A 17,530-nucleotide genomic window follows, 5' to 3' on the forward strand; every position below is an offset into this window, starting at 1 on the left:
AACATCATTTGGCACGGCGGGGAATCGATCCGGGAACCCTCTGATTACTAGCCCGACTCCCTCACCGCTCAGCCATCTGACTCCCCCCTGAGAGATGGGGCGGGTCTTTGACTCTGATTGGCTGTGGTCCAGATATTCCTGTAGGCCTACACTGCTCCGTGCTGCGCGATTGAAATTACGACCTGAGCACCAGAGAATCAGTTATGGCAGACCTAGGCATTGTACGGCCCGCGGGCCACAACCGGGCCACAACCGGCCCACAGGCTGTCCAAATCCGGCCCGCGTGAGGTAAATCAAAAATAAATAAATAAATGTGTTGAGCTGTAGTAAATATGTAGTCCTGAAAAACTAGTGATCAGGCGATTTACAAATGTGCACTTGCGCAACCTCACCGACAGGAGAGTTAGCTGTTGGATAGTCTCTGTTAACTGAGGTCAAAGCCAAAACTGTGTTCTTAGTTTTGGAGAACAGGTCGCTGTGTTGAAGGATTATAATTTGAATCGGCACTAAGGGACAATAAAAATAACTAACACGGACATAATAAGAACTTGACTGATTTAGTGGGCGCGGGCTGATGGTTAATGGTTTGCTAGTTAAATTGCAGACCCGGATCATCACCTGTCAGCTGTCCTTCGCATATCCACCTGAGACATTCAGCCAGATTTCGATGCACTTGTTCAAGCCCACTGGTTCCTCTCACAGAATAAAATTAACTGGAAAAAAGTATTGCTTTTTGTATAAAGTTGATCAGTTACATATCTTTAACATACTGCAAAACAACTTCTCAGTGTTTGTGAAGATTAACTAGTTACAAATAAAATGAAACACTGATGTCATGATTATTAGGGTTCCTCCGGTAGGAGGAAACCTATTGTTAGGGTTCCTCCGGTACTATCCAAATTTGGTACAACCTTCAAAACCCTTCTACTCGTATATAGACCCAATCGACTTGAAATTTGTTACAGATGTGTAGAATACATGTCTTTACTTTAGGTGACATGGAATAAGAAATGCAATACAAAATGGCTTAAAGAAGTGTATTTATGTAAATGTACAAATTGCCTCAATATTATTTTTGTTAATAAATCAAATGTAATTTTGACTGATTGTTTTTCAAACCTAATAGGGTTCAAGACGACATCAATCTCTAGTACCATAAACAATTTCACCTTGGTATGTCAATATATGATTGAATTCAATTGAATTGCTCCACAGTGCGCGCGCTCCAAATTCTCACAGACTCATCCTGCCCCTTGACACTAGGGTGACCACCTGTCCCGCTTTGCGTTGTGTCGCACAGCATTTTCACCCCTTGTTCCGCACGTCGCATATTGAAAATGCTGTGCTATACAGCGCAAAGAGGAACAGGTGGTCAATCTACTGACACACGTGCGAGCTTGGCGAGACGCACACACATCCTTTCTGGAAATGGTGTGCTGACCAAGCCCCACCCTCACCCTCATTTCGCTTCCAATCGCAGCTCGCCCTTACGAATATAAATTATTTTTTGGCGGCCATTGTTGTTTTCAACTGGAATCACCTGAAAGCCGTGTTGAAGGCAGCCACGTTCGGTAAGTCCTATTTTTACAAATTTTAAGCTAGAATCAATAATTGGGTTCGTGAAAGTACACTACTCTTGAATTATGGTGAAGGTTTGAGCACTTTGAGACCTTTAGATCGTGTGTTTGAAGTGACGGAAAACCGAACTCGAAAAGTAGCTAGCTTTTTCCCTCTGTGGAATTACTGAATCATGTAGCATCTCGGCGAATTCATCAAAAAGGTAGAGGAGGGCAGCTTTTAGGAGAACAAGCAATTCCCCACAGACCTGTCGGCTCAGAATTTTGATTTGGGTCGAGAAAGTCTTTGTAATAAGCCTATGCGCCAGGGAGACCGCATAGGCTTAGGCGGCAGCCATGTTTTGGTCGCGTCATGCTCATAAGTTCACCATTTCACAGTTCGGTCGACACCAAAAATGTGTTTGTTACCAAACACATTTGCTCCGATTATTTTTGTGATTTGTGGAAAACTTGCAAGTGGAGTGAGACTGTGCCCGGGGGTACATTGTTTTGACTTAGGCTCAGTGACAGACTCGGCTCGCTCACTCACTGGCAGTGTGTAAACAATATCGTAAATCACTAAATTCTAGTCCTAAAACGTCAGGGAGGGCTGTTTTTGTAGACAAGAGTCTACTGAAGATAGCCAGTATATAGGATCTTTCAAAACAAGCCTATTTAATTTGTCATTTTCCTGAGAAAGCGACCTACGTTAGCCAGGCTAGTTTCACTCGGTCAGCCTATTTAAAGGTCTCTGACAGTCAGAATCACTGTTTACAGGCAAAGTTCGAGCTGGTCTTTGGTCAGATGTGTATATCGACCAGCTTAGAGCTAAATACTCTTGCCAGAGCCTGGAATCGAGCCAAATGTTTGGAGTGACTTTGCATGGCCGGGTCTCCATCAGTTCAACGCATTTGGATTCAAGTTTAAGTAATGCCACTGCATTTCACAGTCAAAACTGTAGTTTATGTCAAGTGTAGATGTAAAAAGCTTCATTTTTCACAACTGACATGGATCCCTTCACTTTTACAGGTCTGAAGGGTCATGCAGAGGCCTGCTCAACAGAGTTCAACAGAGGATGCTGAGAGAAAAACTGATCCCTTGCTTGCAGGCCCTGCTTGCCCCTGCCTGCAGGCCCTGCTTGCCCCTGCCTGCAGGCCCTGCTTGCCCCTGCCTGCAGGCCCTGCTTGCCCCTGCCTGCAGGCCCTGCTTGCCCCTGCCTGCAGGCCCTGCTTGCCCCTGCCTGCAGGCCCTGCTTGCCCCTGCCAGCAGGCCCTGCTTGCCCCTGCCAGCAGGCCCTGCCTGCCCCTGCCAGCAGGCCCTGCTTGCCCCTACCTGCAGGCCCTGCTTGCCCCTCCAGAGACAGACAGTCACCCCACAGACACAGTAGCTTTGCAGGCTGCTTTTTTGAGGATATTGATGAAAAAGGACAAACCAGCATTTTTTACTTTGATGAAAGTCTAAATGTTTTATCTTTTCCATGTCCCAGCATGCCAAGCTGCTGACTTTTAGTGTCTTAAGTAATGAAACCAGTTCAAGTTATAGACTTTTGACCTGAATCCAACGATTAGTCATCTGAATAAAAACCACTCAAGAGAAGTACTGCTTCTTGGATGATTTGTGCTCCACATCAGTCCATCTCACACATTTGCCTTGGTTTCCATGGGATTCAAGGAATTGCTAGTTTCTGCTCCACCAAAAATATAATTTAGGACAGCAATTACATTTTTGTGTTATCTTTCGCATTACACAGTTAGTCAATGTACTTAAACTCAACCGATTGTTGTCATTTTACCATACTGTTCATATTGAACAGACATCAGCGTTTGGGAAGATTACTGTATATGTCCACTTTTGATTTGTATTTCCATCGTAAATTTGGTCTTTAATTTCAATTGGAAGTGGTATTAAAAGGTCTTAAAAAGTCTTAAATTTAACTTGTTTACACCTGTAGACACCCTGTGAAGCCCCCACCCCCAACTCCAGAGACAGTTGGTGACAGAGGCGCAGACATTAAGTTAAACATAGTTATGCCTTAAGAGTAGAGTAAAAAATAGAGACTAAATGTGTAAATGGATGTTGAAACTCATTTCTCTGAGTTGGTGCATGTCAGTTTAGGCAAAGGTTGTATTTTAAACCTCTAGGTTTAAAAAGAATTCAGATTTGATTGGAGCTCTCTCTTATAAATTTATAGGTGGATTTGACATTTAACAGCCATTTAATTCATTAAGCAAGTTGTTTAACTCAAACAACCATAACACAGTACATATGGTATACAAAGCTGCAGTCAGATTTGGAGAAATTGTTAGCTTGGATGTTGTCTTGATGATGATGCGCACGCAGCTTCAAGGCAGAAAGACGTGTTCCATTTCAGGAGACTCCGAGACCTTAGCGCGTCACTAGCATCTCGTCACATCACACAGTCGGAGCACAGCTAGATCATCAGCGTCAGCGCTCTTGGGTACCCAGCATGCAGTGTAGTATGTCAAAAAATGCCAAAACTTGTGGAAAATAGTTTGGTTACAAAAGCTATGCAAGGGATTTCAGTTGTTGCGTTCGTTCAGTTAGCTGTTTGTAATATTATTGTTCGTTTAAATAATATTGTTGGTCACCCTGAGAGTGCATGTTGTGTGGTTTAATCGGAAGTGAGCGTCGGCCATAGTACATCAATTTCCGCAAGAAGTTTACCGTGGACTGTGTCACAAACCATTTGCCAATGAGGCTAATCTTGATACTAAGTTTACTGTGGTTCTGGAAAACGCTCTTACAGCAATCTTTGAGAAACTCTGGAAACAGTGTTGTGACCAATGCGTTTTGACTGTAAAAGGCAATTTTTGGTCGTCATCTAAACCTCATGCGTCTGCTACAGCATTTCTGCTTTGGCGTGATTTGCGCCGGGAGGGAGGTAAACGGCATGGATTGGGACAGTGTGCGGGCAGGTGTATTTTTATATAGGGTGAAATGGAATGAGAAATGTAATACAAAATGTCTGAAATTGGTGTATTTATGTAAATTTCCACATTGCCTCAATATATTTGTGTCAATAAATCAAATATCATTTTGACTGATGGTTTTCAAACCCTATTGGGTTCAAGATGACATCACTCTGAAGTACCATCAACAATTTCACCTTGGTATGTCAAAATATGATTGAATTTGAGTAGTTTAAACTTTGGCTGAATCTAACAACTCTTACCACAGAAACTGTTTACTTTTTTATGTAGTAACTGAACATAACAATATTCAACACTGAGAATAACTCAATGGACAGGGACAGTGACCTGCAAAGTATAAGATTGTAGGTTTGAATCCAGCCACAGTCTTTTAGCCTGTCTTACATTGGAATATCTGTTTAGTTTAACAGGATTATGAAATACCATGCGCAATTTCACGCAATTCCACTTTGAAATGTCAACCGCTTCTTAACCTTTGTCCCAAAGCTGGCCAAAGCTAATACTTTGCACTTTCTACTCTTACATTCTCAACAGTTGGTGTATAGCAGAGAGGATAGAGAGGCTGCCTTGTAACCTTATGCTCATGAGTTCAAATCCCCATTCAGCCTATTGTAGTTGGCCCAACATGAAGTAGTTTTTTTTAGAGGAACCCGCATCGCTGCTTGCAGCTATATTTTTAGTTTTAACTGTTACGTCGATAGTCTTTTCCTAGTTGACCAACAACGTAAAATATTTATATAAATAATTACAGAATATCCTTATTCTTCTGATAACCAGTAGCAGCTAATCAAAATATATACTTTACTGCTTTTTACAATGGGGGAAAATGAATAGTGAGCAGAATTAAGTTCAAGTTATTGTTGATGCGGCCCTCCAACAAATTTCAAGTTTCTCATGTGGCACCTTGTCAAAATTAATTGTCCACCCCTGAGTAACGGAGCTGGGCCAGGGAGCTGGGATTTTGATGCCAGGGAGAGTGTGGCAAGCTGGTTTAGCCAAGGCCAAAGGGCAAGAAAGACAAAGGACAGGTGTTGGCCATCTGAAGGGCATGCGACAGCAAGGGGGGACCCGCTATAATACTTTGAGCCATGAAATGTTAGGTCTCAGTTCAGGGAAGCACTTTTGAACAGTTTTATTTTGCTCGCTATGTTTTAGTTTGGCAGCTCAGTGAATTACTTAAAATATTTATATTTCTATATACAGTTAAATTGTGCTTCAAATAAAACCAATATTTACCTACACCTTATTCTTGTTTAAGATCATTTACATAATATATATGAATGTATATGAAGCGTGATAAAAAGGTGACCTTGAAATTGTGGCTAAGCAAGGAAAAATGTGGTGGTGCACCTAAATAAAAAAAGTTAGGCGCACCAGTGCAATCAAGGGAAAAAGTTAGTCTGGAGCCCTGCTTATGGAGCACCAACTACTCCACTGTTTATAAAATTAAAAGCACTAAAATTCAGAGATATTGTTGACTTCAAAACTGCACAAATTATGTACAAAATAACTAATCGACAGCTACCGAACAGTATTCAAGGGTTGTTTCAAATGAGAGCAAACATCACTTAAGAGGAACATTTGTATTTAAAAAGAAACATATGAGAACAAATTCAAAATATCACTGCATCACAACCAAAGGAGTTAATGTATGGAACAGCTGCAGTGAAGAGATGAAATCATGTACAAAAATGAGTACTTTTTTAAGACTATTTAAACTGAATATATTAAATGGATACAAAAAGGACTCGAGGTGATAGTATTGTATACAGGTTCCTTGGTGTACATATTAAGTCTAGTATGGAGGTGTTATTTGATTTGTTATAGATAGAAGGATATTAAGAAGATAGATGGAAAAGAAAGAACATTTTTTGAATGTGTATGCATGCATCTGTATCTATGTGAATGCATGGGTTTATGTGAACAGTAGGTAGGTAGATTTACGGTGTATGTAAAGATGTATGTTTAAGAGAAGCATTAAATTGTTTCGTATTTAACTAAAGGATAAAAATTGAGAAAGGGGGTAGGACTTTAAAAGTTTGTTATTAACTTCTTCCTACTCCTTTTTGAACATGGGAATTTCTAATTTGAATTACTTACAATTATTTTGGAAGATTATGCTGAGAAGTACATTACCTTATTAAGCTGTCATGTCAATTGTATATATGTATGCATGTCTGTATATATATATATATATATATATATAGTTTATTTGAACATGTAAAAAAAACTAAAAAACTAAAACTAAACTAACAATCTTATAATATAATTTGAGTTTAAAGGGGACAAACTCGTTTACTGAAAAAATCCTAACCATTAAAACTTTTATGTCATAGCTGTAAGAGCTGAACAACTCTGCAAACTGGGACCTTTTTTTAAATGATTAAAAAGTATCCTACTGTTTTAAAGTTGGAATCAAACAAGAGGAATACATTTGGGAGAAAACATTTTTATTATTCTATATGCCATATATTCTTCACACGCCATTCTTAAACAATTAACTTGTACTAGATTATGAATTGTATAAAGTCTACTAAATCCTTGAAAATTAAATGTCAATAATGATAAGCCTTTCAATAGGTTACAAAACTTGGATCTTTTTTTGGACTTGGATTAGGAGTTAAGGAGGCTGCTGAGCCAGCTGTGGTCATTTTTTTTCACTCTCCTCAGTTCCCTGTCTTGGGCTTTCCTAAGCTCTGGTTCCTCAACTGGTCCCCGTTTTCTTGATGTAAATTCATGCCTGGGAACAGGGGCCCCCTGTTCCTCACCAGAGTCCTCTTCCTCTTTCTCCACTTCCTCTGCAATAGGTTCCTTTTCATGTCTTGTGCTATAAAAGCACATGTTAAAAACATTTTTTTAGGAACTAAACATCATGATGCGTGATGAAATGTATGCACCTATAATATTATTCTCATCTAACAACAAATCGTTTAAAGGGACATTGTTTCCTATCCATACACTGAACATATGTTAACACTACAATCACCAATTGTAAGATGTTAGTAGATAAAGCTACAAGATACAGTTTTGATGAAGCTACATTATTGATGATAATGATACATTATTTGGGAACATTTAGAATATCACAGAATGACACCTTGAAGCTTGAAAACACATGTACATTCAATGGCAAGTTGCTCACCTGTTCTCAGTGATGGAGATTAAGAAGGAATGCACAAACATGGAACACAGGAAAGAGACCGATGGCAGGACGTGGGCTGGGGTTTGCAGCAGCTGATAGATGACAGAGCACATAAGGTCAAGCAGATAGACCAAGGACAATAGAAACATTAAAATCATAGACATTTACAGCCGTATGGCCTAGAAGAGTAATTTGCATTACATTTAAGAAGAGTGTACATGACCAAATAATATTTTAATTGAATGCAAGTGTATTTAGGACAGGTCTCTTGAATTTAGCACACCTTGATTTTGGCAATTGACCAATGGATATTATTCACCAGCCACTTATGACGGCCATGATTTGCCAACACACACACCTCATTAATGGCAGAGCTCTTAGAGGGTAGAGTCCTTCCAGTAGCAAGACTGCTTAGACTGTCATTAATTTCCTTCTGCTGCAGCCTGTGTTTTCCGAGCAGCAGGTAGAATGGCGTCACAGCAACGCAGTCATCGGTAACAAGCTTAAACACAAATAATTGTCACAAGGAGGAAAGGAAACAATGCTAAACACTGATGTAACAGGTCTTAAAAGTCCAAAGCCATTTCCAATCATTTGTATTTTCAGAAGAAAAAAATTACCAGTACCTGTTTAGTAGATGCCACAAGCCTGTCCTGGTTAGTTTCGGTAGTAAAAGTCATTAGATCCTAAAATGGAGAAGGTATGTGTCCCTTTAATAATCTTTAGCCTTACTTGCCAGCAATGTGCTATTGTAGGTTGTAGTGCCTTACAGCATATAATGATGTTGATAGTAGGAGGGGGAAACAAAAGTATTTTAGCTTTGTATTGAGTTTGTGGAGGCAGCTGACCATGAAAGATGATTCTGTATGAAAGGGATTCTGATTGGTTCTTTGAACCAATGGAAGTGGCTTCAAAGAGATTGATGCTACTCTCTTGCATCTTATCTAGGCTAAATAGCTTGCCAGCAAGAATTGGAATAAATTATCAAAATTTCCCTGAATTTCCCTGCCCATTTGTTAGCAGCTTGATTAGAAACGTAACCTATTGTTGACAAAAGTCGTCTACGAACGAATAGTAAATAAAATTAAGCTACTTAAAAATTTTGATTCTCAAGATACTCAGTGATGAGTGCATAATATTTCAGTTTGTCTAGCAATATTTACCATGTGTTGGGTAAGGAAATAAAGCTGGGATCTGTTGAGCCACTTGGTACGCTCATCGCAGCTGTCCAGCATCTCACCTCGGGGGGCGAATATAGCACGCTGCACCTTACCTGTGCACAAAGCCTTATGGGAAAAGAATGTTCTTGGCTCCCTCGGCTTGAACACGAACACTATGGGGAAAACAAAACCAAATCAAGAGATGTTAGTAACCTGTGATTATTTTTGGTCCTGCTGGCTCTAGAGCTAGTTTTGTTAACAGGATTGGTAATTGGGTGTGCTTTGCCTTCGGCAAGGGCACAACCATTGTTATTTCACATACATATTATTATTTATTTATTTTTCCACCCCTAAAACTTTGTCAATATTTGGACTACATAGACAACCTCGGTGTCAAAAGTTTCGTCTGGGTAGCGATTGAGTTGCTTGTATTGGGATTTACGTTCCGTTGCACAGTTTAGGAGGTTACAACGTTTTTGTGGCGTCGACGAAGGGTAATCTGTGCTAGCTACGTCACCACGTCAACACACGTTAGCAACGACGCATGGATACAACGTGATAGACATTCTAGCACGCAAATTGGAGCTTGGATTACGAGTGAAAAATCCCACCCCCAAACAATCCCAACCATTTGGCTTTGTTGAGAAAGCGATTTCAAGTGGAACTGCAATCTCGGATGTTTGCTTTAGGTTGTCAAAGTCTTTGTAATTTGAGTGAGTGCGTGTCGCCCGTGAGACCGCCTAGTCTTTTAAGCGGCAGCAATGCTAGAAAGCGTCATAGTAGTATTTTCGTAGCTAATTTTATAGAAAGAGGGACATTTTATGACGATATGACTATTGTGAAGACAGCCAGGTGGTGAGATTTTAATGCAGGTTGCTGTAAAAACGTTGATTTATTTGCTACGTAAGAGCCCCGTCAGCCTCCATTGACGATTGCGGCAGCAACAACAGTGTTGTCAACAAGTGTTGACACTCGTCAACAACAATGTTGCCGATCTGCGTCTGATGAGTATTTTCTTAATTTCGTACCAGGGTCAATTCTACATCCAAATGGAGAGCAGTGTTTTAAAGATTGGGCGATTGTGAAGACAGCCAGCGGGTCAGCATATTTTTGTTACTTGTGTAAAACTTGGAATTTGAGTGAGACCGCATCTTGTTTTGACGTTAGCCTCTGAGTCACAGACTCGGCTCGCCCACCAGCAGTGTGTAGTAGTAGGTTACAGTACTGTCTTCAATGCCACAGCTAACTTTATTAGCTCTATGTCTTATTACACGGCTGTTCTTAATGCTGTAGAATGCTCCATTCACTTGAATGAAGCTTCCCAACGTTCTGCGGTGAACAATTTTCTCATATTTGACCGTTGCTATGCATATTTGACCGCTGTCAAGGGAAGTGGCCTTTTTGCCTCGGATTCACATCTTTCGTAGCACTCCGCAAGTAGTCCGGTAACTTTTCAACCCCAGCGTACTCTGTTGCTTAGCGACGTCAGGTGATTTGAAGCCTAAAGAATGTTCAAAGTCTATGAAGTTCAACGTCTTTGGCGAACTATTTCTCTGCTGATCAACAATACGAATGGTAACAAATACATTGTAAAAAGACGCACTGTGTTAAGTTATTTTTGTTGGCAAGTAGCCGTGTAATAAGCGGGATAATGTATAGAATGCCGGTCATTATTAGGAACATAAGCCCCTTCAGGGCGAAACAAAACCCCTTAGCTTCGCGTCGGGGAGCTGTTCGCACTGTCGGGGCTTATTTTCCCGAGAATGACCGGCTTTCTATACATTATCTACGGTGGCCGACATGTGCAAACGCGCTGCAAACTAAGAAAACACATGCATAGACAAAACACAAGCAAATTAAGAAAACATCTTCATTAATTTGACAACATGTGCAGCATTCAGCAAACACGCTGCAAATACACACAACACAACCAAATACATAAACACGCTGCAAATACGCGTTGCAAAAAAGAAAGCACGCAAACCAAAAACGCTGCAGTACATAAACGCGTTGCAAAAACGAAAACACGCAAACCAAAAATGCTGCATCCAGTTTTCACAACGGAAGTTTCCAGGCCTCTAGGGGGAGAGCCAAGTGGAACATCTTGATTTTCGGCCCCATGGAGCAAGAGAGAAGGAGAGAGCATATGAAAAGTTTGGACCAACATCGAAGTAAGTCTTTTGAAAAACTGTCAAAGAGGAGGGGCACATGTAAAAATGAATATTAATCTTTTTATGTCGCCTCTTCGATTTTGGTCCTATTCAAAACAAATTTCTCATCTGCCCTCTCTGGTTCTAAAATCACGCTCTTCTACTTAGCGGAGTGGGAGCCACTGGCCAGGAGCACTTCCGTTGTGTTATCTGGATGCAGCGTTTTTCTGTTTGAATTTGTTTTCGGGGTTTGCGTATTTTCCTTTTTGCAGCGTGTTTCTATATTTTCAGCGTGTTTATGTATTTGTTGTGTGTATTTGCAGCGTGTTTCTATATTTGCAGCGCGTTTGCTGAATGCTGCGCATGTGTGGTCAAAATTTTTTTTTCTTAATTTGCTTGTGTATTGTCAATTTGCTTGTACTTTGTCTATTTGTAGCGTGTTTGAACATGTCGGCCACCGTAATTATCTCTTTTCCCCATTTCTGGCGCTTTCAAACAATCAGTGAAGTGTGGATAGCAACAGCAGCAAGCTTGCCTGTAGCAAACTTTTGAATTAGCCATGTCCCCCTAAATTTATATCGAACTTATTTACGTTTTGGGGGGCTTATTTTCAGTTAGCAGATGGTACTATTTGAATTGCAATTCCATCTGAAATACTGCCAGTGACAACGTTGTTACAGTAGCTTGTTTCAAGGGGGCTTCTTGTTTCAAAGGGTGTTCTTAATGAATTATGCAATATGAGTAGGCTAAATGTTTGAATATATCACTAGATGGGACAACGGACCCACCTGCAACCGACGCAAGCAAGCACACCCTACAATTTCCCCAGAAATGTTACCCTCTCTAGTTTTTTCCCCAATGCGAGTTCTCACGTCAAGAATCTTGGGTTCTTTATTGACTCAGACCTTGGGTTAATTAAGCAGATTAATTCAGTGGTGACAAACAGTTTCTATCTGTTACGACTGATTTCCAAGTTTAAATCTGCATTGTCTTTTGAAGACCTTGAAACTGTAATTAATGCTTTTATCACCTCACGTTCAGATTATTGCAATTCCCTTTATGATGGTCTCCCCCAGTCCTCACTCTCCCGTCTTCAGATGGTGCAAAATGCTGCTGCCAGAATTTTGTCATCCACTAGGAAGTTTGACCACATTACCCAGTCTTGGCCTCTTTGCACTGGCTTCCTGTCAAGTACAGAATACATTTTAAAATGTTATTTGTTTTTTAAGCTCTTAATGACCCCTTATATCTCGAACCTCTTACAATTACACGCACCCATTAGGTCACTGAGGTCTAAGGACAAGCTACTTTTGTACACTCCCCGGTCACACTGTAAACTAGGGCTGCAACTAACGATTATTTTAATAATCGATTAATCTGTCGATTCTTTTTTCGATTAATAAAAAAAAAGGCTTTTATTTCCAACCCTTTATTCAGAAACAGAACTATGCAAATTCACAATGCAAATTGTTTTCAGAATGTGCACAAACAGAAACACAGTTTTGAAAATGTTATTAATATCAGCGTGGATTTAATGCTATTTTCTAAGTAATTTTGAAAAAGTAAAGGCTGTGAAAGTATACCAGACATTGTTAAGATACTCTGGTGTCTGTTCAAAATGGTATGAGTTGTTTTCACCCGGTCCCTAACGCAATGCTGCAAAGTAGCGTCTTCCGAATGTGAGACGGATGTTGAATATGAAACTAACTTCACCTCAGTCAATTAACACACAGTTTCGATGTATTTAGTGTGAAATGCTCCCACACCTTGGATGACTTGAGTCGTACTGATTTATCTCCCTACGCCATGTGTTTCAGAACAACGTTACTCAACAACGTCTCTCCGATGGCCTTTCCTCTACCTCCGCTTCTCGCTCAACGTAACTTTTTTTAGATACTCAAACATCTCCGCAACATATTGAGTGGCGTAATAATTGCACGACACAACAAATTCGTTGTTACAGCCCTACTGTAAACATACAGGTGATAGAGCCTTCGCAGTTGCTGGTCTTAGGCTGTGGAATCAACTTCCCCTTTCTATCAGGCAGGCTCCTTCGGTGTCTGTTTTAAAATCAATACTTAAAACACTTATATGCACTAGCGCAGTGTTTCCCCTATGTTGATTTTGCTGTGGCGGCCCAAAAGAAAGCTGTACAACATTTTTGGCCGTCTATCAGCCGTGACTGTTAGAGCGCATGTCGGAGAACAGACGCGCTTCACAGCGAGTTGAGATTGCGCGTGTGCGTCCTAAATCGTATAACTTATGTTGTCAGTTCATTTAAGCCTGTTATTGTATTAGTCTATAGTTCTTGCAAATTTAAATTAAGTTAACTGGTGATTTTCGTTGTATGTATTCTTCCCCTGCTAGCGAAATTGCACGTCTGTTGATTCGATAGCGATTGCTGCCCTTGCTCACGTTTGTATTTTAGGTGCATTATTATGCTTAAGTAGCCTAGTTTTAATGAATAAATAGTGGGTATATACGTCGCTCTGGATAAGAGCGTCTGCTAAATGACTAAAATGACAAAATGTATATTGTTATTATTTGCTACAGAATGCTTAGCCTATCAAGATCAAATGAAGCAGACAGTTTACATGCTTCTGAGTGGCCTGCCTTAATCTATAGGCTAGGCCACTGCATTTACAATAAGTTGTTACGTCAATTATTTATTGGCAGCATTTATGCCATTAAGAACATATTGTAAGGTGTCTTTAAGTATGCTAATTTTATTTTTTTAGGGGAAATAGGACGAAAGTATGTGCAATATTACATTAGCTATTAGACTAATACATTAAGCTGCTCCGAAATATCGGGTTAGCCCTTTGTTTGGGGGGGGGGGGGGGGGGGGTAGACCTGACCTGCCCCCACTGCTAAAAAAAATCCTAGGGGAAACACTGCTAGCGTTTCCCACTATCTCTTGAGTTGTGATGTTACTTATTTTACTGTTATTGACTGTCTGTATTTTGTTTCTACTATGTATTTTATGGTGTCTTTTGAAATTATTATTATTATTATTTTGTAGTGCTTTTGTCTGGCACCTCGGTCAGCCTTGCTGTGTTAGTGTGCTTTATGAACAACAATGAACTACAATTTACTTACTTTACTTACTAACCTCTGAACAATCCTGTAAAATTAGCCTAAAATGCCTAAACAAGGCATACCCAAACCAAATTGAAAGTTGTTCTTGAACAATTTGGAGAACATGGTTGTGGTCTCATTTGAAAGGTGACCCTGAAGTTCTTTCCCCTGTTGTTAGAGTGCTATTGCTTTTGAGTAATAAAAGCTTGACAACAATGAAATAGAAAGTTTTTATTTCCGCCTGAATTTAATTTTGCATACAGATGCAGGTGGGAAGTATTAGCTGGAAAACAATGTGACCACAGCATGAATCCTTACCTAGTCCAAGTCTAAAGTTGATAATGGTACCCCAAAAAAATATATGTTTCGTAGGGTACTTAGCGCATAGTGTCTTTGCTGAGTGTACTTAGTGACTGCCACCTGAACTGAAAGTAGATAGTTTGTGTTTCCATTCATTGTGCTTAGGTAATTTAGTTTCACAGGTAGAGCAGAAGGGGATCTAGTAGCTAAATAGGTTACATAGTAGGTAGCTAAAGATCAAAGTTTTGGTACTTGTGACGAGCGAGACACGGCTTTGTTGTCATAATTGACGGATCATTGTCAGCTGCGGCAGTGTTTCCCACACATAGACTTATTTGTGGCGGTGCGCCACAGAATCAACACCGGCCGCCACACATTGCGTTTCGTAAAAAATGTTTTTTTATCGCTATTTAGGTTAAAACACGCAGCGTATTCGTTCAGCTGCATTTCCTTTCCCCTGCTCTCCCTCCGTCTCTCTGTCACTCATGCGTCTTTCTCACATATGCACGCAGTCACAACGTCAGCACACGTTAGCAACAATGCATACATATGCCGTTCTAGTAAGACCGACAGCTATATCAGCGAGCCTTCAGCATTAGTGCCGTAGCTAAAAGTCGAGGAAAGTTGAGGCTACTTTTCGCTAGGTAGCTTACTCACATTTACATTTAGTCATTTAGCAGACGCTCTTATCCAGAGCGACTTACAGTACTCGAAGTTTCCCCTTCGTTCTTTTGGTGAGAAGTCTCAAGAGCTAGCTTACCCGGCGTCATGGAGCCGACCAGTTACAGTGCCCTCCAAAAGTATTGGAACAGTGAGGCGAATTCCTTTATTTTTGCTGTAGACTGAAAACATTTGGGCTTGACATCAAATAATGAACGTGAGACCAGAGATCAACGTTTCAGCTTTTATTTCCAGGTATTTACATCAGGATCTGATGCACAACTAAGAAAATATCACATTTTGTTTGAATCCACCCATTTGTCATGTGATCAAAAGTATTGGAACAGATATACTTAAAACATATTTAAGTGAATAAGACTTAATATTTAGTTGCAAATCCTTTGCTTTCAATAACTGCAGCAAGTCTGTGACCCATTGACGTCACCAAACTTTTGCATTCTTCCTTTTTGATGCTTTCCCAGGCTTTCACTGCAGCCGCTTTCAGTTGTTGTTTGTTTTGTGGGGTTCCTCCCTTCAGTCTCCTCTTAAGCAGGTAAAATGCATGCTCTATAGGGTTTAAGTCTGGAGATTGACTTGGCCAGTCTAATACCTTTCATTTCTTGCCCCTGATGAACTCCTTTGTTGTTTTGGCAGTGTGTTTTGGGTCGTTATCTTGCTGCATGATGAAGGCTCTGCCAATCAGTTTGGTTGCATCTTTCCTTAAATTGGCAGACAAAATGTTTCTGTAGACTTCCGAGTTCATTTTGCTGCTGCCATCATGTGTTACATCCTCAATGAAGATTAATGAGCCCGTCCCAGAAGAAGCCATGCAAGCCCAAGCCATGACATTACCTCCACCGTGTTTCACAGATGAGCTTGTGTGTTTGGGATCATGAGCAGTTCCTTTCTTTCTCCAAACTTTAGCCTTTCCATCACTTTGGTAAAAGTTAATCTTTGTCTCATCAGTCCATAAAACTTTGTCCCAGAATTTTTGAGGTTCATCTCTGTACTTTTTGGCAAATTCCAGCCTGGCCTTCCTATTCTTCTTGCTAATGAGTGGTTTGCATCTTCTGGTGTAGCCCTTGTACTTTTGTTCATGAAGTCTTCTGCGAACAGTAGATAGTGATACCTTCACTCCTGCCATCTGGAGGTTGTTGCTGATCTCACTAACAGTTGTTTTAGGGTCTTTCTTTACAGCTCTCACAATGTTTCTGTCATCAACTGCTGATGTTTTCCTTGGTCTACCTGTTCGACGTCTGTTACTTAGTACACCAGTAGTTTTCTTCTTCTTCAGGACATTCCAAATGGTTGTACTGGCTATGGCCAATGTTTCTGCAATGGCTCTGATTGATTTTCCATCTTCTCTAAGACTCACAATTGCTTGTTTTTCACCCAAAGACAGCGCTCTGGTTTTCATGTTGTTTTCACCTCTGAATATAGTCTGCATAGACAAAACCTATCTTACCCAATCTGAACCTGAGTGTAGACATTCAGTGGTATTTATTGATTGAATAATGTATGTAAATAGGACACACCTGGGCAACAAAACACACCTGTCAGTCACATGTTCCAATACTTTTGCTCACGTGACAAATGGGTGGGTTCGAACAAAAAGGTGATATTTTCTAATTTGTGCATCAGATCCTGATGTAAATACCTGGAAATAAAAGCTGAAACGTTGATCTCTGGTTTCACATTCATCGTTTGATGTCAAGCCCAAATGTTTTCAGTCTACAGCAAAAATAAAGGAATTGGCCTCACTGTTCCAATACTTTTGGAGGGCACTGTAAATAGTTGTTTAGCACTAGCGTTGCTACATGCATAATGCACAAATTATAGGTTTGTTGTTAATTTTGTGAAGGTGTGAATCATTTTGGATTAATATTTAATGTAACAAATTACTAACAAATTAACTGTAACGAATTATTAACGAAGGAATTATTACGACCCCCCCCCCCCCCCCCCGTCTGACAACCCCCACCCCTCCCCGCCACAATTAGATTTCTAATCTGTGGGAAACACTGTGCGGCTTAGCATTGTTAAGGCAGCCTAGTACTGCAGTGGCAGCCTCGGCGTACGAAGACTCCATCAGATACACTGACTGTCTCCCCACCTTCAAGAAAAGGCTACAGACGCACTTGTTCCCGGGAGTACAACGGTACTTAACCCGTTAAGGAGTAGCGTCGCACATATGTGATCGTTCGAAAGTGGGTCCCACAGCGTAACATCGCACATGTGCGAACATTCCAACCGACTATTTTCTGTTACACAAAAAGTATGACATACGCTATAGTATTTACAATTAGGAGGCTAACAAGTAGCACTAGCAGGTAGTAGCATTTCTACGAGTATAATGCTAGGTTGCTAAGTAACGGAAGCTAACTAATGCTAGCTAGCTTCCGTTTTGGAAAAATAACTCTGGTGGAAGCGTCGGAAATATTTAGAACTCACATCTAAAAGGTTAAGAAAGATTTGTTGGATCCGATGTTACGTTATTTCCTCCAGGAACACAATGATACTTATTGAGTGACTT

At 40.4% G+C, this 17,530-nt stretch overlaps 1 protein-coding gene across 1 annotated transcript in view; it reads right to left on the reverse strand.

Annotated features, from left to right (window-relative positions):
• Positions 1 to 6,940: 6,940 nt before the first annotated feature.
• wdr75 (WD repeat domain 75) overlaps positions 6,941 to 17,530 on the reverse strand; it is a 36,480-nt gene continuing 25,890 nt past the window's right edge. The window contains exons 13-17 of the mRNA XM_047046803.1: positions 8,813 to 8,982; positions 8,276 to 8,335; positions 8,008 to 8,151; positions 7,650 to 7,741; positions 6,941 to 7,334 (exon numbers count right to left, since the gene is read on the reverse strand). Of these exons, the coding sequence (XP_046902759.1) occupies positions 7,121 to 7,334; positions 7,650 to 7,741; positions 8,008 to 8,151; positions 8,276 to 8,335; positions 8,813 to 8,982 (680 nt within the window). The 3' untranslated portion in view covers positions 6,941 to 7,120. The remainder of the gene's footprint in view (positions 7,335 to 7,649; positions 7,742 to 8,007; positions 8,152 to 8,275; positions 8,336 to 8,812; positions 8,983 to 17,530) is intronic.

Source organism: Hypomesus transpacificus, chromosome 23, assembly GCF_021917145.1.
Source record: "Hypomesus transpacificus isolate Combined female chromosome 23, fHypTra1, whole genome shotgun sequence".
NCBI classification, from domain to species: Eukaryota; Metazoa; Chordata; class Actinopteri; order Osmeriformes; family Osmeridae; genus Hypomesus; species Hypomesus transpacificus.